The 20,414-nt window shown below is 50.2% G+C and overlaps 1 protein-coding gene across 7 annotated transcripts in view; it reads right to left on the bottom strand.

The window, feature by feature from the left end:
- Positions 1–20,414, bottom strand: part of Ptpn3 (protein tyrosine phosphatase non-receptor type 3) — a 108,230-nt gene that overhangs the window by 18,523 nt on the left and 69,293 nt on the right. For all 7 annotated transcript variants that reach the window (XM_076845699.2, XM_076845700.2, XM_076845701.2 and 4 more), the window contains 5 exons: positions 14,488–14,674; positions 14,310–14,387; positions 13,240–13,296; positions 12,071–12,227; positions 9,428–9,588 (listed from right to left, as the gene is read on the bottom strand). In XM_076845699.2, the coding sequence (XP_076701814.1) occupies positions 9,428–9,588; positions 12,071–12,227; positions 13,240–13,296; positions 14,310–14,387; positions 14,488–14,674 (640 nt within the window). The remainder of the gene's footprint in view (positions 1–9,427; positions 9,589–12,070; positions 12,228–13,239; positions 13,297–14,309; positions 14,388–14,487; positions 14,675–20,414) is intronic.

The following is a 20,414-nucleotide window of genomic DNA, read 5'->3' as shown; positions in this document are numbered from 1 at the left end:
TTTATTTCCAAAGTAAAAACATTTGTCTGACATACAGTAACTCTGTTTAAAGCGCTATTTCCTTATACATGCAATCACTACCAAAATTTTAAAATAAATTGTGTATCCACAAGCACATATCAAATAGGTTGATATAGTGCATGACATGATTTCCCCACAGCCCTCTGGGAGTTTCTATAATTATTCTTATTTTGCAAGGGACAGTCAGAGGATAGATGCTTTGCCCAAGATAACACATCTGTTGCCAATACTTATGTTTTCTTTTCTATACAGCAGTTTCCCCACTTGAACAACTAAAGTTAAGCCCTTTGTTCTATGGGGCTCCCTGAGAAAACAATTTTTTCAATGTTGGAAGTGTTAATTTTTCTGTTTTTTTTTTTTTTTTTTTTTTATTAAATTTGGGATATTCAGGCTGGTTTAAAGAAAAAAAATCTTATCAGTAATTTCACAACTCTGAGATGACCTTTTCATTTATCTTCTCCAGATTATTGTTTTCTGCTCATATATGTACATGAACATATGAACATACCTTAGTATGCAATGTAAACATATATAATATATATATATATATACGACATTTTTAAAGACAAAAATATCTATATTTTTTCATACTATATTCAATGGAAACCAAGCATCTTAAAGGAAGGCAGTAGGTATTTCTCAAAAAAGTTGCAAAGTTGAAGATTTACCTGATGTTCTATGAATCTCCAACAAGACAAGTCTTCCCACGTGAGTTTAATTTTGATCAGCTAAGTATTTCTTAGACTAATTTAGTCATGAAGGACTCAGCATCCTACTGGATGGGAGGGGGGAGTTCTGGGAAACACTGCCCTAATTTTAAAGCCTGTCCCCTTATTTACTAGGTAGTATCCATTTCTCCATGTCATTAGATAGTCTCTATAAAGGTGAAACTTAATAATCTAGTTTACTATGTTTATTTTTGCAAGCTGTATTGTTTAGCAAACTGGCTTCTCTCTTAGTCTGCTTTGTTCTTATTAAACTACACCGAATTTATTAAGAAGAGAATTAACATGGAGACCTGGGGTCATAAGAATAGCTATATTTTATATATTTACTGACTATTTTGAGTTTCTGAATTCTACAAGAGCTTGGCTACTGATCTGATCACCTGTATGGTTTCAGTTCACAACAATCAAGTAGCTGCTGAACTACTCCTTAAACATCTGCAGGCTTTAAAGGACTCTGTGAGTTCATTCTAGAAATAAAGTCATGATTTATTGGAGGTTTTAGTTTGACTCTGGCAGAAGGAGGACAGCTGAGTGGGTCAAATTTATCTAAGTGGCATTTTGGTTCTAACTTAATTAAATGTATGAAGGGAAATCTAATTATGTGAATGCAACCAGTAAATCTTACCTGGAGGTAAAAAGATATATACCTTCTATGTAACAAAGATACACATGCAGCCACCTTGAGAAGGTCTGGCAGACAAACAGATCTAGTAAAATGCTTTAATTATACGATTTAAATGTACCTCAGTAGTAGGACTATAGAACACTAAAAATTTTAAAGATGTACTATGGCAGAGAAACATTTTAAAATATGTATGCTCTGGGATTTATCCAACAAGAATTCATAAAGATTCATGTCGGAGAAGTTTACCTGCAGCAGAATATTTATTCATGGAAAACCAGAAAACGGTAACAACCCGAATATTCCCCCAAGAAGGGGAAGTTCTGACTTAAATTACAGTACAGCCAGACCATAAAATTTTGTACAAAAAATAAAAAGCTAAAAGTCCAGATTTGGAAGAACATCCCTTCATCTACTTTTAAATGAAAATCGCATATTAAAATAGCAGCACATACAGAGTGTATACGGGGTGTATAACACACAATCCTGTGTGTGCACTTGTGTATGTGTGTGTACCACATATGAGCATGAACACAGGAACAGGTATGGATGGATACACACCAAATCGTTATCTATAACCTATAACAAAGAAGAAACTGAATGGGATGGGAGTTGGGAGACTTTTTTATGTGGGCTATTTCTGAATGATGATAATGATTATTTTTTAAATTCATGACTGGAGTGAGGGTGAAAAAAAAGAGAACAAATCTATTTATAAAATACAAAATTTTCCGGGAAAGCTGGGTGAGCAAATCAAAAGTCAAGACTTCTTTGGATTTAGGAAGTCCAAAAAAGCCCATCGTGTTTACATCTGCTCTGCAAAGGTTGGCGCTGAACAGGACTGACGCCATCCAGGGGAACAGGACTCAAGCGCATGGTCTCAGGCGTGTGAAAAGGTGGCTTTCAAGGTCCTTTAATGCACCCGACTCTTCTCTGCCCGTGAGCTGCTGGGTCAGCTGGGTGTAAGAGCTTGCTCTGAGATGGGACTGATAAGAGTGGAGTGGGATGTGCTGGGAACACAGGCATGTCAGGGACGGAGCAGTGACCAAGGCGTTAGGACACTGGCCAGAATTTGAGACAAGACCCATAAAGTAACTATTCCCTGGAAAAAACAGCATTTGTTTCCATTATTCCCAGGCTGCAGGTGTGTAAGGCAGACAAGATCTCCCAGCTGTAGGTCCCCTAAATTCTGTCCTCTTCAAATGGGAGCAGCCAGGGGTTGGGAGGCAGGGTCATGGGGACAAGCACTTATGAAATCACTTGGTTTTATGAATAATTTTTTTATTTTTGGTACCAGGGATTGAATCCAGGGGTGCTTCACACACTGAGTCACATCACCAGCCCTTTTTTATTTTTGAGACAAGATCTCACTAAATTGCTTAGGCCCTCGCTGAATTGCTGAGGCTGGCCTCAAACTAGCCATCCTTTTGCCTCAGACTCCTGAGTCGCTGGGATTACAGGTGTGCACCACCATGCCCTGCTGAAAACATGAATTTTTATGACCTAAAATGCATGTTCTCATCCTATCAGAGTGTAGTTCTAAGAAGCTCTGAAACTAAGGGTAAATTATGAAAATCTCGGGCCGAGAGGGGTTGCTAAGGAACAGCAGTATTTAAACTGTAAATATCAACATCTCCAGCTCTGGCCTCTGAAGACAAACAGCTGAGCAGAGGACCTGGCGCTGTCTGGCGCTACACCGCCAGACACTGGCGGGGTGGACCTGAAGGCCTGCTTTGGAGTTTAGACATCTCTGCTTTGCGCGCGGTTTCCAACATCAGAGAGAGGCCTCAGGGGCTCCCATCCCTTAGCTCCTCTCACTGGGCCAAAGCCGTGAGATCTAGTTGCACCCTGGACAAGGGCTGCAGACACGACCAGCTCCAACAGAAACTGTGGCAGGGTGGGGCCCGGCAAGCAAAGGACACCTCCACCAACCCCAGAACAGAGCGGGCTTCTCTTTGGATTCTGGAAGGCTGAGAACTGGAGAAGGGGGAGGCAGGAGAACAAAGGGAGGGGGCCGAGGGGACCTCGGGCAAGGGGAGTGCAAGTAGCAAGAGCAGTCCCTTCCATGCCCCACAAGAGCCAGAGCCAGCTTCAGCCATGACTGGGACTCCCAGTGACTGTCCCCTGAATCAACTACGCCGTTATCTCTGCGGGAAGCCTGCTTGTTCTGTTCACCGCCATGAACCCTGGGGTCAGCACTGTGCCTGGCACACAGGAGATGCCGGGCAGCGGGAAGGGAGCATGGGGTCTGTGGCTTTAAAGGGGGTGTAAACCACGTGAACGAAGCTGACAAGAGATGGCAGTTGTGGCTTTCTTGGACGTGGTGCTGTGGAATAGAGCTCAGGGCACTCACCTTGCACAAAGGCCCCAGGAGGTGTTTTCCTGGTGCCACTGGATGGACGAGCTAACAACTCACTACTCCCAGGGAGCCTGTCCACACTGGGGACAAGCCCTTTCTTCATATCGACCCAGCCAGAGGACCAAGGACACGGTGTCAAGGGCACCCGCAGCCTCTACCTACTGTCCAGGTGTGCTGCGCTGACATGGTTGCAGTTATTTGGGGATTTCATTATAGTTTGGGTATTAAATGTCCCCTGAAGGCTCCTATGCTAAAAGCTCCGTCGTTTTCTAGCGCCAAAACCGCGAGTCAAACTAAACTATAAAGATTCCCTCCTTTCAGGTGGATTTTGTCACAGCAGTGGACACTTAACAGAGACCTTTGATAGTAGTGGTCTTTCAACGCCCAGTCCCAGATGTACGTTCTACTGTTGGCGTACTCCCGAGTACACTGGTGGCGTCTCCTTCACATACACACACAAACGGGGCAAGTCCTAGCATGTGACATGCACAGGATGCACACAGGGTCATTCAAGGGCGCCTGTGTGTGTCTATCTACTCCAGACACACTAAATTGATACTTTTTTTAAAAAATGAGAAAAAAATGGCAAGCCATTTTTTTTCTTTTTCTTTTCTTTTGCGTGTGTGTGTGTGTGTGTGTGTGTGTGGTGCTGGGGATTGAACCCAGGACCTTGTGCAGGCAAGGCAAACACTCTATCAACAGAGCTATGTCCCCAGGCCAGGAAAACCATTTAAAAAATACATTTGGGGGGGGTACTGGATATGGAACCCAGCGTGTTTACCACTTCCCCAGCCCTTTTTATTTTGATAGAGACTCTCTCTAAGCTGCCCAGGTGGGCCTCAAATTTGCCATCTTCCTGCCTTAGCCTCCTGAGTAGCTTACAAGTGTGCACCACCGCCCCTGGCTTTATGTGACTCTGATGGGTGGGCTCTGCTCTGGAAGGTACCACTGCCCTCATTAATTTTGACATGTGTTGATTTAAACCTCTCACAGTTTTCAGCTACCTTTGCTCGTGAGTCACTTGTTTTGACACTAACGGGTAGTTCTTACAGTGGCAAGGTAGGTGCCAATTAAGGAAGCACGGGTCGGAAAAGAGAAGAATGGGTTTTGGTAAGGATGGACGATGCTGAAGTGGAGGGGTGAGGGTACACGAGTGGACAGGACACTGGGTATCTTGTGGCCACTGCTCTAATCTGTCAATCTGGGAGGGGGTATTCCCTTGCAGTACTCTTCATTTTCTATCAGAAGAGGAGTCTTCAAAGAGGTCTTAACTAAGAGTGGGCAAGAAGGCGGTTGCCTGTCACGGGGTCCCTGGATGGCATGGACACAGGGCTCTTTTGTTTGCTGGAAAGCTGGTTCTCAAACAACGGACAGCTGAGCATCAGCACTGAGTTTTTAATCCATGAAACCATAAACCAAATGCATGGCCTTCCCTGGCTTCAACAGAACTCCGACTCGGGGCAGTGTGGGTGAAGCTACAAGCTACTCCCAGGAAGGACGGAAGGGAGCTGTGGCGAACGGGTACAGTCCTCAAGGAGGTGCTACCGACAAGGACCTGGCAAGAACCAATCTGTTCCATCCTACAGAGAAGAAAACCTGATCTTGGCTGAACAAAATACAGCATTTGAGGCCAATCACAGATGCTGCCCAACTGCCCAGTGTCACGATGGGGGACGGACAGCTCTGGAGGTTGGGTGGAGCTGGGACATGCCTGTCAGTGGTGAACTGCTGCCACCAGGGGACTAGAGCTGTTTGTTTGTAGGTAGGTAAGTGTTTGAGCCAGCATCTCACTCTGCTGCCCAGGCTGGTCTCGAACTCTGGGATCCTCCTGCCACAGCCTCTCAAGTGGCTGGGACAACAGGTATGCACCCCCATACCCAGGTGGATTTTTTTAACATAAATTATCATTCTGGCTCTATCTCTGACTAGGTATGTGACACCAGACAACCTCTTTGCCTCTCCCTCTCCTGATTCTGATCCTGGGCTTGTGGCTGAGTGGTGGAGTACGTACCAGCTCTCGCACCAAAAAATAAAATTAATTAAAAATCCTAACAACTCTGGCCGTCGTCACCTGTTTCACAGTACTGCTGTGAGAACTGGAACAACATATGTGAAATACACGTGGTACATCCTAGAGTACTCCAGAATGTTGATTATTATTAAGTGTGATTTTGTTACAGCTGGGACCAAATGCTTTCTGGAACACATATGTAATTGTTTACTGAAAGCCACGGGAGGGACGAGGGAATTCCCTCAATTAAAAAAAAAAAAAAGAAGAAAGAAAGCTTCAGAGCAAGCTTCCAGGAAGCTCCAGGAGGGGCTCTGTCTGCTGCCCCAGGCAGGTGCTTTGTGTCACGGAGTGGGCGAGGAGGACACCTGCCCATGGACCCTGCCAGCCATCGCCCCACTTCCTGCTTCTGGGCACAGAGCACATGCCCCCATCAGTCAAGCTGCCTGTCTGCCCAAGGCACTGAAGGAAGAGTAATGGGGACATGGCCATGTTGTCTGGGCACAACAGGCAGGACTTGCAGGGTTCCAAGCTCAGAGCCCTACGACCACTTCTTGTGCAGACTGGGCATGCTCTTGGAGCCTCTCTGTTTACAAATAATAAATAATAGCTGTTGTTACTTAAAAAAAACCTTTTATTTAAAAAATATTTTTAGTTATAGTTGGACATAATACCTTTATTTTATTTATTTATTTTTATGGGATGCTGAGGATCGAACCCAGCGCCTGGCACGGGCTAGGCGAGCACTCTACCGCTGAGCCACAACCCCAGCCCCTGTGGTTACTTTTTATGGTGTCCTGATCACGCACCAAGCAATGAATTAAGTGTTTATCTCATCTACTTCTTACAATTCAACTCACGACACGACACGACACGACCTACTCATAGATGTGGACATGGGGCCTCAGAGGTCAAGGGAAGGGAGTAAGGGGTGAAGCCAGGATTTAAAGTGACTCTGGCTCTCTATGACCTTCGCTAGGCTCTGTACCCTAGAAACAGCCCTCAACGGGCCAAAGCATCTTTTAATTTCCAACGGCTACAGAACAAGCTCTAGAGTTGGCTGCCTGGGCTTAAGTCAGGCCCTGCCTCTTACAGGGGGCCCTTTATCGGAGACTCTGTCTCTTCCTCTATATGATGGGGATAATGGCTGGATCCACACAGAGCTGTTCAGAGAATTACGTAAGCCGACACCTTCACAGCCTGTGGCACTGGGTAAGTGCCCACTAAAGCGTTCACTTTCGTACTAGTTTCCTGTTTGATCTAGTGTCCCTTGAACCAAACTGCTCTAGCAGCTGCGGAGGACATCTGCATGTGATGCTCCAGTGACCCTAGGGCTCCTTGGGAGGCCAGGAGGGACGATGGCAGAGGCAGAGCTCCCACCACAGAGCAGATCTGCTTTTATCTGCTTGTATTTTGGAATTCTGCAAAAGAGGCTATGTAAAAAGAAGGGTTTCCTACTTTATTTCTAGAAAATTTATAGATGAAATGAAAAAAACATGTGTCCACACTAAAATTTAACTCTCTTATGGATGTATACGTTTTCTGCTTCTTTCTTCTGCTACTTTCTTACTCTCCACGAGTAGACTAGGATGGGCGGCAGGGGGCAAGGTCCTGATAGGTTTCCACCCTCTCCTCTCCACATCAGCTCGTGCATCAGAACCTCAGCTGACCTTGTTAAAGCACCAGTATCTGGTAGCTGTGGACAGTGCCCTAGTTTAACAAGCTCCCCAGGTGGCTCCCATACAGGTGGTCAGAGGTCACCCTTTGAGAAACACTTTTACAAAAAGATAAGGGGTGGCAAGGCCTTTTAAAACTTCTTTAAAAAGTTGATGAACACTTTTCAGGGTCCATCGAATGGAGAGCCCAAATGGGAAATACATCAAAGCAGAGGCTGGGCGTGGAGGAGGCCTTAGGAAGCCGGGGCAGGGCCAGCCTTGGAGCTTTCCCCACGCCCAGCCACCGCACCGCATCAGCCAGAACAGCTCTCCCTGGGTCCAGGGCTCTCCCTCATCTGGGGCCAGCCAAGATTCCTGGTACTTCCTTATGCCACCTGACACTCTGTGGCCTTCAGCTGAGCAGGACCTTCTGAATTCCCTCCCCTCCCCACTTATCCCATCCATCCCTTATTAATCCCACATCTTACCCCAGGGACCACCTGGAACCTTCTCTTGCAGCTGCCCTGTATGAACTGTTTGTGTAATAAAATCTTAACCTACCTTGGTCTTCAGCTGTTTCTGACTCATGATACATATCGACCCCAAACACACCAAAATTAGATGGCGAGTCCGTTGCAGCCAGAACCCCACCCCCTTTCTTCCCTCATTATGATCCAGATCTAGCATTATGATCCAGATCTAGCGTTAGGCCATTGGGAAGTACCTGCCACTGGCTGAATGGGTGATCGACTCCATGGTGCCTCTTCCCTCCCCTCCTTCCCCAATATTAAAACGAGAAGGATAAAACTGAGATCACCAGCAACTGGGTTGCGAGTTCTTCCTTGTTTTATCTACTTTGGAGAGTGTTTATGTTACTGTTCTCTTATCCAAATTTCATTTCCACAAGATAGGAACTTATTTTTTTGTTTTATGTTACCTGTCAAGGTAGCTAATTAAAAGTTTAAAATTCCCTATTCAATTTTTAGGGATCAGTTATCTTTGCCTTCTGGGCTATGGGTTTTGCTCTCTGCTGCTGCTCAACCTGTTTTGCTGTGGTGTATTTTTATGTTCTAGGCGCTGCACCACCGGGAGACAGACCTTCCTCTCAGAGCTGTGGCTTTGCGTCTTTGTTTGATATTCATGTTCCTCCTGCTTTCTTGAACCACTCTGCAGTCACACGCACTGACCAAACTTCCTACTTTTGCTTCTGTGACTTTTTAATAAACGCCAGCTGTGTGCCTGAATCCATCTGAGATGCTTGTCCTTAATTTATGAACCCAGACTCCGCGTGCTGTTGACCAGGCTCTGGTTTCTCGCTGGCCTATTTTGCGTTCCTTTGTGTTCCTTCTACTCTCTCAGTGCGTCAGCTAATCTGCTTTCTTTTACCTTTAAATAAATTTGGAAGATGGACGCACCCTAATTTCGATCCCTTAAGCAATGGACATCTTTGGTTTGGTAAAAGGTGTCGGTGGGTGTCTTTGTTGGCAGCCTCACTCCTGGCACCACGGATTGTGCCTCTTGGGGAAGATGGGGTCTGGCTTTGGTTTCTGTGGTTGAGATACTGGGGTGAGGGAGAGGCTGTGTCCTCATGGGAAGACGCCAAGTGCTCGGATGCCCAGGGCAGCTGGGCCGGGGGTGTGAGAGCTGGCCCCACTGCCCCCTGCTTCCTTCCACTGTGAGTCTGAGCTTTTGTGCTGGTAGTTAATCAGCTCAGAGTCCTTCCTCTCCAATTCCTGACACGTCTCTCCAGGTCTACCGAATGCTATTAGAAGAGGGCAAGACTGAATTCAGCCATGGCTGAGGTCCTCATGGGCCTGCTGGACCTCATTGCTGTGCTGCTCCACCCCTAGGAGATGGCCCATGGCTGTGGCCTGTGGCAACTCTGCCGTTTGAGGTTTGTGAACCACAGTCATCTTGACTGCAGAACTGAGGACTTGTGTCTTACCTCGCCCGGAGCCGCTCAGTGGCAGCAGGGTGGCCTCGCAGGTGCATGGCATGGCCTGGGCAGCGAGGGTCAGCCCTGGTGCCTCTTACCTCAAACTGGATCAGCACCGTCCCGCTTTCAAGGCCTTTTTTTAGCAGTTCCATGGATCCCTCCAAAGTGTTCCCACCCTCCGGACACATGGGTAAAATGGCTTCTGGGAAAAGCTGGTTCAGTTCATCTTCAGATTTGATCTCGGTGAATGAGTGGACAGCTGCAAGAACAAGACAGAAGGCGTCCGGCACTTTGCTACTGGTTTCCCTCAAAGGAGGACCCTGCAGCAGCTGGGCACAGGTGTTCAAATGTCTTACTAAGTGGATCAGCACGTGGTGACCACCTCCACCGAGACCCCGTTCCAGGTGAATGACCCCGTATGTGTCACTCACATAGACAACATCTGATCCCTGGTTAGTTTTAAATGACTGCGTTTGGTACTCGAGGGCTTTTTGCCAAAGGTAAGGAAGGGAGGAAGAATGTTCTTAGGGCAAATTTTCTCATTTGTTCTCTGACCTTTTTATTTTCCCACCCCCCTTTCTTGGGTCCTTTTTTCATTTATTTCCCTTAAATGCCATTTTCCCAGGCGCTGGGGTTGGGGGAGGGTCCCAAGTTCGTGCGCAGCAGCCCAGTCTCTACGTGGGAAGCCTCAGTCCAGCTTCCTTAGGTCCACATTCTTCTTTCATGTCCAACTCAGAAGGGGAAGAAACACTTCTTCTTTACTTCTCCCAAGCTGGAGACCTTGGGATCATTTCTGAATTTTCCCTTTTCACTCAGAAAGGTAAGTCACTCCCTCAAAAGCCTCAGTGACTCCCTACTGCCTTCAAGATCACAGGAGAGAGGAGGAGGAGAACTAAACACTCGAGTTTCCCCCCAAAGTGGAACTGAATCCTCACAATTCTGAATGTGCTGTTGTTCGTCCCATTTCACAGACAAGGAAATGGGGCTCCTGGGACGGGGTGAATCATTAGGGTAGGGCATGGGAAATCAGTCTGACTCTATCGTGGACCACAGCTTGGCTCTTCTTGTACTACATGATTTTGACCCTATCTACAGCTTCCTGTGCCAAAGTTGACTTATCACTTTTTCTTTAATATAAATACTGGGGATTGAACCCAGAGGCTCTTTACCACTGGGCTATATCCCTAGCTCCTTTTACTTATTTTTGAGTCAGGGTCTTGCTACATCGCCCAGGCTGGCACGGAACTTGTGATCCTCTGGCCTCAGCCTCCTGAGGAGCCGAGATTCTAGGAGAACATTATGTGCCTGGCTCAGTTCATATTTTTTTACTTAAATGCTTAAGTTAGAAATAAGCTTAACATTACGATTACTGGAAATCCGGCAGCCCTTGCTCTTTAGCTTTGACAGCCTCTATTCACTGGTTTTCCTCACCTCAAGAGGCACCAGCCAGGGGCCAGCGGAGGAGGCCTCCTGTGCCCACCGGGGACACCCAGGTCTGTGTGATGGAGGCTCCACCCTCTGATTCCTCAGACTCCCGTCATCATGTGGCCTTACCAGTCATGTGGCAGAGGGAAACTTCTTCACCCGTGATGTGGTTTCCCTGTTTTCTATTTGGGGTAACAACACCCACGTCACAGGGGAGTCGTGAGAGTGGAGGAGGATACAATGGAAAGCCACTGACCCAGGGCGAGGTCCTCGCCTGGCATGACCCAGACACCAGCTACTGTCCTGTGGACCCCCACTGTGTGCCTGGCAGGCTGCAGGGGGCATAGGAGGGATCAGAGGTCCCCTACGGCCTCCCAGGGAGGTGGGTTCATGCTGGTTCTGGGCTGGGAGTTCTGCTGGGAGCAGAGAGTGGCAGGGTGGAGCTGCCCAGCAGGCGTGAGCCAGGGCAGAGCCGCGTGGCTGGGGCTCCGCAGTCACACCTTCATCTACCACCAGTGCTGAAGGCTGTCGGGGGACTCACGGGTCTTGGCTTGTTATTCAGAACAACAATGGTAACTCCTTGGAGGCCCTCACGAGATGACACTTGCCAGGCAGTGGGCAAGACCCTGTCTCTAAATACAATACAAAATTGGGCTGGGGGTGTGGCAGAGGGCCCCGAGTTCAATCCCTGGTACCACCCCAAAAAAAGAGATGACACTCAATAGAGGCCTTCCTTCAAACACCTTCCACAGCCCAGAGAGCATCCAGTGTAAGTATCCTTAATCTTCCCAAGCACCTTGGGGGGGCACTGTCAAGCCCTCAAGTCACTCTAGGGGAACAGAAGTGCAGGCTGGAGCTGTAACTTGCTCAAGGTCCCTAAACCTCAACCAGGAGGTGGAGTCAGGAATCTCGGGGGACATTTGGCTCCACCCCTCTAGCCTCAGGGCCTGCCCAGCAGACCTGAGCAGGTACCAGTGAAATGCAAGGGTTCCTTGGGGAAGGGGCTGAACACGTGACCCTCCACAGGACCAGGCAGATGAGAGCCTGGCGCGGCTGAACTGTGCCTGAGCTGGAGGAATCCGGGGCTCCAGCCTGGAGTAAAGTGGTGTTGGGGCTGCCTCTCTTCAGAGCACCAGCCTGGAGGGGTCAGGCTCTGGGGAGGAAGACCTTCACCTTTTCCCAGTGAGAAACGAGACACTCTCATTGCTATGGGAAAATTCTCGATTTTCAGATGCTGGCTACACACCCCATGTTTTCAAACCACAGAATGGGCTGGACAGTGTCCCCGTGGCTCCTCCCCCAGCAGGCACTGTTACCTTTCCTCCTGATCACCAGGGCCAGCTCCCTCGAGTGGGACTCCCGGCTGGCTTTGATGAACATCACCACCTGGTCGTGGGTGTGCTCCGAGATGTCCCGGCCATTGATCAACACGATCTGATCCCCTTCGTTCAGCTTCGGAATGCAGGTGTCCGCCTGCATGGAGGAAAGCGAGCATCCGTTACCATGACACCTCTCTCCAGGGGCTGCAGGCTCCCTGGTCCCGGACACCTGAGACTGCCACCACGTCACTGTCTCGTTTTACCCACTGGTACGGGCACAGGGAGGTGGCCGTGGGATTTCAGAGTGTGAGCTAGGAAGCAGTTCAGGATAAGGCCCGAGACGGCTTCACTCTGGAGGTGCTGTTAGAAAAGGAGCCGGCAGCTGGAAGTGAGGGCGCAGCCGTGGCTTGCAAAGGGAAGGCCCTCGTCAGCACCACACCAGGAGCAGGAGCCGCTGCGGGGCGATGTGATGAGTGTAAGAGCACAGGAACCCCCAGAAACCACGGAGAGCAACACCAGGACAGCGTCAGGCTTGGGGACAGACTGCTCAAGAGTTAGAACCCCCGGTGGGCCCCTTCTTAGAAGAGACTCTGATGTTCTACCACTTCAAAAAAGCAAACGATCACCAGGCAGCTTCAGTGCGTGACGGACCCCTGAGTCTACTTGTGGGCATCCGTCCACTGTGCCTGTGTCTGAGCATCGTGTTGTGCTGCGTGCCCCCCCGCATACACAAGCACAGCAACTAGAAAGAAAAAACGCCAGAGATGTGGAGGGCTGTGGTGGTGCTGGTGGGGAGACGGTGGGAAGGGGCTCAAGGTCTGTGATCCTGCTCAAAGCGAGCACAACGGCAGACTCTGCCTCAGTGTCCCCGCCTCCACAGTACTTCTCAAAATTGAATATGCACACAAATCACCCAAACGCGGACTCTGGTTCTTCAGGCCGGGGCCGGGGCCAGAGGCTCTGCTGTCTAACGAGGCCCCAGGTGACACGGGTGCCGAGCCTCCAGGGCCCACAGAGCAGCAGGGTTTTAGCAAACCTGAGTCCCGCTCCCTCCGTCTGCCTGTGGGGACTTACACCCCGCTGCCGCAAAAAGCAATGGGACAGGCAGAGACCCGACAGGTGCTGGGGAAGCAAATGTGGAGACGACACGGGACACGTCTACTTACAGGTGACTCGGGGTTGATCCTTGAGACCACAAGAGGCATCTTCTGATCCACTCCGCCCTGTCAATGTGTCAACATAAAACGACACTGAGTAGTTCACAGCGACAAGCAGGTAGACACCAATAAAGCCAGTCTTCTGGCCCGTGGGGGCCTCAGACCTGGACCTGTGCTGCTCGCAGCCTGTGCCACCCCTCTCAGAACTAGGGAACGCCCTGTTGGCTTCTCTGTGGAGGGGACACCCCCACTGGTGATGAGCTGAAGAGGGTACGAGCGCCCTGTCTGCAGCACTGCGCCCCCAGGAGGGTCCCGCGAGCGGCCAGAAATGGGAGCTCTCAGGGCGGGCAGGTGAGGCCTCAGGAAGGGTCATACGTCGTGTGGGCAGGGCCACTGGGTGCTGAGAAAGATGTGCACGAGGGCAGCCGGGGACGGCTGGCAAAGACCAGCTGCCCTCACCAGCTCCAGGACAGGGGGTGGCGGCTGGTAGGTTGGTGGTTGGAGGGCCTGGGAGCCAACATTTCAGACTTCATGGGAAAGAGGCTCTGGAGCAACTGCTGAACTCTGTGCCACATCCCCAAACTGCAAAGGGACGGGCCAGGCTGTTCCCACCACACTACAGGAACAGATGGGATCCAGCCTACGGGCCACCATGTGCAGACTGCTCCGAGGCGCCCAGAGGATGGGACAGGCCCTGCACCCTGGAGAGCTGTTTTCTCTTATCAGCTTTAGCAATGCTGTGGGATTCTCTTAATAAGGGCTTTGACGGGGTAGATCTGCTTGCCAACCAAGTACCTTCATGTCTCTGAGCCTTACTATCCATCTGTGAGGTAGATTTAAAAATACTGTCTTCACCGCTTATTTTAAGAGCTCAATGAGGTGATATAAATCTAGTGTGCAGCAAGTGTCGGGCACAGAGGAGGTAGCAGCAGCCTCGGTCACATCAAACACTCCCCATGTGGAGGGCTGAGCCAGTTTCCCTATGCAGCTTAGCCATGCAGCACATTTCTAATGGAAATTAAAATTCACCTCAAGTGGTTTCCTAGTGTAAACCTACCAAATAAATACACAGGACATACCTTAAGATTAAATCCAAATTTTCCATCTTCATCCGGTGTGATACGGACCAAGACTAAGTAGCTGTCACCATTATCATTCTAGAAAACATTGGAAAGTGATCATTTACGTTATTGCCCTTCCAGTGGCCCGTTCACAAGGGTGGGTCACTTAGGTGTGGCAGGACCTGGGCTGGCTCACCTTGTCACAGTAGTACTGGCTGGCGTCCTCAGTGGACCCTCCCTTGGTCACCCTGTTGTAGTCCTCTAAAAACTGCTGGTCGACCCCATCAGGTGAGCAGGAGCCTGGAGCATTTGAAGATGGAGACACAGAACTGGATGACTTCTGGGTCAGGCAGCTTTGTGCTGGATTGTTCTCGGATAGACTCCTTCATCGTGGGGAAGGAGGAGATATTTTAATAACTGGATTAATGTTATTAATGCAAACATCACCAACTTGTTTGGGGACCAGTGTCATGGATCTCTGGAACCTTTGAGCTGCAAAGGTCCACTGCAGGGGTCTGGCCCATGCAGAGTCCTCCGGCCACGCCTGCCCTGGTCTGGCCTACATACAGCACATTAAGTTTGGGGGCAGAGGGACAGGAGGGCAAGTTGGATGCATGAGCTGCTAAAGACTTGGTTTCCCTTCCATTTAGAAGGCTGCTGGGCAAAATGTGTCCGGCTACTCTGGTGATTCAACTTTTTTTTTTTTTTTTTTTTTGAGACTGGGGTCTTGCTATGGTGTCCAGGCTGGCCTTGAACTCCTAGACTTGAGCAGTCCTCCTGCCTCGGCCTTCCAGGTGCTGGGATTACAAGTGTGCAGCACGGTGCCTGGCTCTAGGGTGAAGTATTGAGCCAGACTCTGCCAGGCCAGGCTGTGCAGATGCACACGTCCCCATATCCTCTGAAGAACACTCTCCTTCCATCTCATTCCTGCCGACAGCTCTGCTCCTTGGGATCCCGGGCCACCCAAAGGAAGCGGGGTGACGGCTGCATGTTGAGGACAACTAGCATTCCTAGTTCATATCCGACACCCATGGGCTGCCCTCATGAGCTCCTGTTTTGTCTTTCTGTATTTAACGTGGGTTCTCCTGGACCTACAGCTCATTGTCCAATACGGCAGCCTCTGTCACACGTGGTACTTATATTTAAATGACTTAAGATGAAAAGTCAGCTCCTCAGTTGTGTTGTGCTGGCTACATTTCAAATACTCAATGGCTACACGTGGTTGGTGCCTTCCAAGCTGGAGGGCAGCCGCAGAACTTTTCTCACATCACAGAGGTTCTGTTAGACAGTGCAGTCTTGGACAATTACAGATGGTTAGAACTGACCAGGCCTCTGTGGTCATCTGCTCCAACTCCACCTCACAGATGAAGACGCCAAGGTCCAGAGAGGCTGAGTAACTTGCTTAGGGTCACACAGCTTTCCCTTCACACTCACATTCTGATGGTCCTGAGTGTTTCCTTCGGCTTTGCATGATGCCGAGTCTGCTCTTAAGACTCCCGTTTCTAACCTCACAGGCTATAGGACAGGACGCTCAGTGTCTGTATTGCCCACACCGGTCTTTGGACCTCACACAGGTGTCTCACAAGGCACAGAAGTATGGCTTCTCCCCACATCCTACAGACTCTGCTGCACCCCAATCTCACCCAGGGAGAGGTGAATGGAGAAGGCTGAAACACCAACGGCGAAGACGGCGGGCCCCACCTCACTAACCCTTTACTTCGAGGCCTTGTCCGGGGGCTTTTCATTAATATGGTGCTTCTCTCTTTCCTCAAGTTCCGATTAGCATTTTCTTGTTTGTTTGCCGTGCTGGAGATGAAACCCAGCGCCTCGGGCCTGCCAGGCAAGTGCGTGCTTGCTCTAGCACTGAGCCATACCCCTGGCCCAAATTAGCTTACGTTAAATAGAAAATCTGTACCTATTCACACAGAATAATTCGCAATCTCAATTTATTGAACAAAATATTCAGTGACAGACCAATGCAGAAACAGCTCTACGGAGGGGAAAGATCTGGCTTGTGGTTTTCCTGCTGCTGGCAGGAAAAGGGTGTTGGGGCGGGAAGGCGTTTCAGGAGAGGGTGTTGGGAGCTGAAGTTGTATGCTGGGTGTGTTTTCACACTGACAGTGAGACTCTGATTCACTTAAAAATAAGATTTCAAAATTTGCCCCCAACTAGGGCAACGTGACTGTTTTACTGGTCTTCTTACTGATTTATGTTTTTGCAGTGCTGGGGGCTGAACCCACGGTTTCACCCAGCCGGGCAAGGCTCCACCCCACCGCCTCTTTTACTGCTTACAAGAGCACCACCCGATGGCAGGAAGGGCAACTGCAGAAGCCAAAGGCGTAGGAGATGCTATTTCCAGTTCTAGGGATGCACTTGAACCTTTAATGGGAAGAAGCTGCTGATATCGTGCGCATACTTCAAATGTCTGCAGGAGTCCAGGGGGTGGGTGAGCCACAGGAAGAATGAAAGGCAGGCACACGAACAGAAAAACAGGGCCGAGGGGCTGGGATTGTGGCTCAGAGGTAGAGCGCTCGCCTAGCATGCGTGAGGCGCTGGGTTCAATCCTAAGCACCACATAAAAACAAAGATATTTTATCTGTCTATCTATAACTAAAAAAGTAAACATTAAAAAAAGAAAAGCAGGGCTGATGAACAAGCAAACAGACTAATTTCAATTAAGTGGTATTAGTGAATATTATGGTTAATTGAAATTCTTTTCTAAATTTGTAGGTTTTATTATATGAGATTTCAAAATATTTTTCTCTTGCCAATATAAAACTCAGTAGTCTAAAAGAGCTCACGGTGCCAAGTAACACTAGTGCCGCTACTACGACTAGTACTAGTGACATTCCAAATCCATCCCGTGCCCCAGCGCATTTTCCAATAGGGTTGGAGGTGACTTTAGATACACAGTGTACATATTATTTTTGGCCTGACCAGGCTGCATACAGAGGTTCCCTGCAGGGTCCGGTGACATTCTGCTTGGTATGCAAGATGGATGGACAGACAGAAAGTAATCAGACAGTGGTAGCTAGATAGAGCGCCTGGGGCAAAGACGCTTCCTCCCTCTCTGGGCAGGACGTGGGTGCCACTGAAAGGGACAGGGAGGGGAGATGCCCTGTGAAGCCGGGTTCCAAGGAAGTTACTGTGACAGAGCAGAGAAGGAGTAGGATGCGGGAGGCAAGAAGATGTGGGTGGGTGAAGCTCGTGACTGGAGAGGAGGAGCAGAAGCCAAAGCCCTGAGGCAGGAGGGAGGGGGACACCGAGGAGAGTATCCCTCTCCTCCAGGAACCACAGTGGCCAGTATGGTCTGGACCGTGCCCGTGACCCTGGGGAAAGAGGGGCAGAGCCAGACTGCCAGATGTCTAAGAACTGTAAATACAACAGGCATCACAAACAAAGCCTTGGGAGAGGTCATTTCTCTGAAGACCGGCCATGTTCAAGAAATGAGAAATGGCAGGGCTTCCCACGAAAGACGGGGCACGATGCCCTCCTGCACCCGGTTCGAGACTTGCTTTGGAGGTGGAAGAAACAAGATGAGAGACTGGATGAGGATGGTGAAAGAAAGACGGGAGCAGAGGAAGACCGACGTTTCCGGCAGGTGCACAGGGGGCTTAGAGGCACAGCCCCTCCCTCAGCTGGGCGCAGGGGAAGACGGACAGCCCAGGTAGGGCGTGCGGTTCACGTGCGAGTGGGCAAAACCCAGCAAAGGAGAGGCAAGGTTCAGGGACAGGAACGCACTTCCCTGGCTGGTGCCCCAGGAAGACAGACAGATGGACACAGGTCCTCTCATGCTCCTGGATCTCAGGGGCTGACGTACACTCGGAGAGGGCAGGGGCCACAGGAACTGGGATTGCTTAACTTGGAGAACAGGAGCCAGATCTGTCAGGTGGATCTGGAAAGATGCCACACCTGTGGCTCCAGGGGACTGAGGCAGGAACCTGTACACCAGGCCAACATCAGGGGGACATCCAGCAGTCCTGAAGGACAGTTGCCCTTGGTGTGTCCATGGGGGATTGGCGGTAACACCCACCACTGCAGACACCAAGTCCACAGCACTCCTGTCCCTTACATCAAACGGCACGGTATTTGCACATGACCGACGCACATCTTCTCATAGACCCTGAATCCTCTCTAGTTGACCTGTAATACCAAATGCAACGCAGAGGGCACATAAGCAGCTGGGACACTGTATTGTTGGTGGAATAACAAGAAGGAAAACAGTCGGGAGGTGTTTGGGTAAAGATGCGGCAACCCTCACAGGCTTAACCGCACATTGGACATACAGGTGGTCAGCTGGGTCCATGGAGGCAGAACCTGTGGACAGAGGGGGCCCACTGCCCCAGCTGCCCTAACACCCAAGTGTCCAGACAGAGGGTGCGGCCAAGCTGCAGGGGAGCTTCCCATCAACGGTGGGGTCCTCAGGCCCTGGGGGCCTGGATGACAAGGCCAAGAGAATTACCCACTATCAGTGCCACTCAAGGAGGAGATTCCCAAGGTCCCTCTCCAGGCAGGGAGGTTCTGAAATAAAAGGTGACACCTGCCCCAGACCTGGCGGAAGCAGTCAGGCTCGGGGGAATAAGCAGAGACTTCTTTGTCTTTAAGCAGCAGTGCTCTCGGGAGGGGTGTCCGTGTTGGTGACAGGATGAAGTAAGAGCAAGAGGTCTTCTGAACACAGCCCCAACTTGCTCTGGGCCGCGCTTCCCGGGGCTTGGGCTCGGCAAGGCAGGTTTTCTGTTGGGTCTGGGTGGGGGGTGGGAGGTGGGGTCCCTCTCACTGTTATCGCCAGGAGGAAAGCTGACTTCTCTGTAGACTCTGTTCTTCCCCTGGAAGCGAGGAAAGGATCGAGAATGGCTGGTAGAGCCGTGGGGACAGCAGCCACGAACGGCCTGCTTGGGCCCAAAGCAAACTGCCAAGGCCTCAGAGCCCCAGCGTAAACTCTGTGCCGCTGTAAATGTGGAACGGGCGGAGTGAGTCATGTGCGAGGACCGCGCTCCACAGCCCGGCTGCGCTGCTCTGGGTGGAGAGCCAGAGCCCAACCACTCTTTTTCTCTCTTGCTTCTTTGTCTTTAAGCAAGTACAGAACATTACACTTAATGCTTCCTCTTCAAAGAAACGCTCCTTGCCGCCTGTGGTATTATTCATCTGATTTCTCTGACAGAATGCTTCTTTTTGCCTCTTAACACAAATGTGCTGTAGAAAACATGTCAAACTCTTCTTAAACATTTTGCAAATACTCAGTGAAGTAACCAACACAGCTCTTCTCACCAAGTACAGACCAGCCTGCCCTCCTTGCCTGGGGCAGCGGAGGGTCTCAGGAAAGCTGGAGCCCCAGCAGAGAGGCTTCCCACAGCAGGAAGAGGTCTCCTGCCTAGCTGAGGTGAGGGGCTCTGGTTTCCCCAGTTTCCGGGCCTCCTGCAACACGTCCACTCACACCCAGGGTCCTCGCCCCTGGCAAAACCCCGGCAGGAAGGCTGTCATTAAATCACCCTACTTTTAATATTTAGATGCAAAATAAAAAGTGTTCTTGGAAGAGACCTCGTACAGGGTCTCGGAGAGGCGTTTCAGAGAGTCAGGGTGTACTGCGCAGGGGTGGGCAGGGCCAGAACTCACTGAAGTCAACAGGCCTGAGGAAGTGAGCTTTCATTTCATAAACTTAAAAGTCAACAGCCCTTGTGGCTGGTGGCACCTCTGCTGGGCCGTGACGGCCTAGGTGTACTACAATTCCATGGAATGCAGACCAGTGGGAAAATCTGACGTAGGACATGCAGCTGTCTGGGCTTCCCTGAACCCTGCGACAGTTCTCCAAAGCAGCAGAGCCCCATAGTGTGACCATGGAGGCTGATAAGGTGCCACGGCCCAGCTGGTGCCTGAAGGCAAAGCTCTGTCTGATGTGATTCCACATTTCCCCCTCCATGGTCAGCAGAGGATGCGTAGTGTGCTGCGGGACCCAGGACCTTGGAGCAGCCACAAGCCACTCTTATGAAGAAGAGTGGCATCTTTCCTGCACAGGCCCACCCCACACAGTGAAGTGACAGAGGGAGCTGGGCCATAAGGCGCCCAGAGGCCACCTGGTTCCATAGCCAAGCAGCCAGGCGAGAGGAAGGAAGAGCTCCAATGGCA

The sequence above is a fragment of the Callospermophilus lateralis genome, chromosome 2, assembly GCF_048772815.1.
Source record: "Callospermophilus lateralis isolate mCalLat2 chromosome 2, mCalLat2.hap1, whole genome shotgun sequence".
NCBI lineage: Eukaryota > Metazoa > Chordata > Mammalia > Rodentia > Sciuridae > Callospermophilus > Callospermophilus lateralis.
This window is presented reverse-complemented; position numbering and strand designations above follow the sequence as displayed.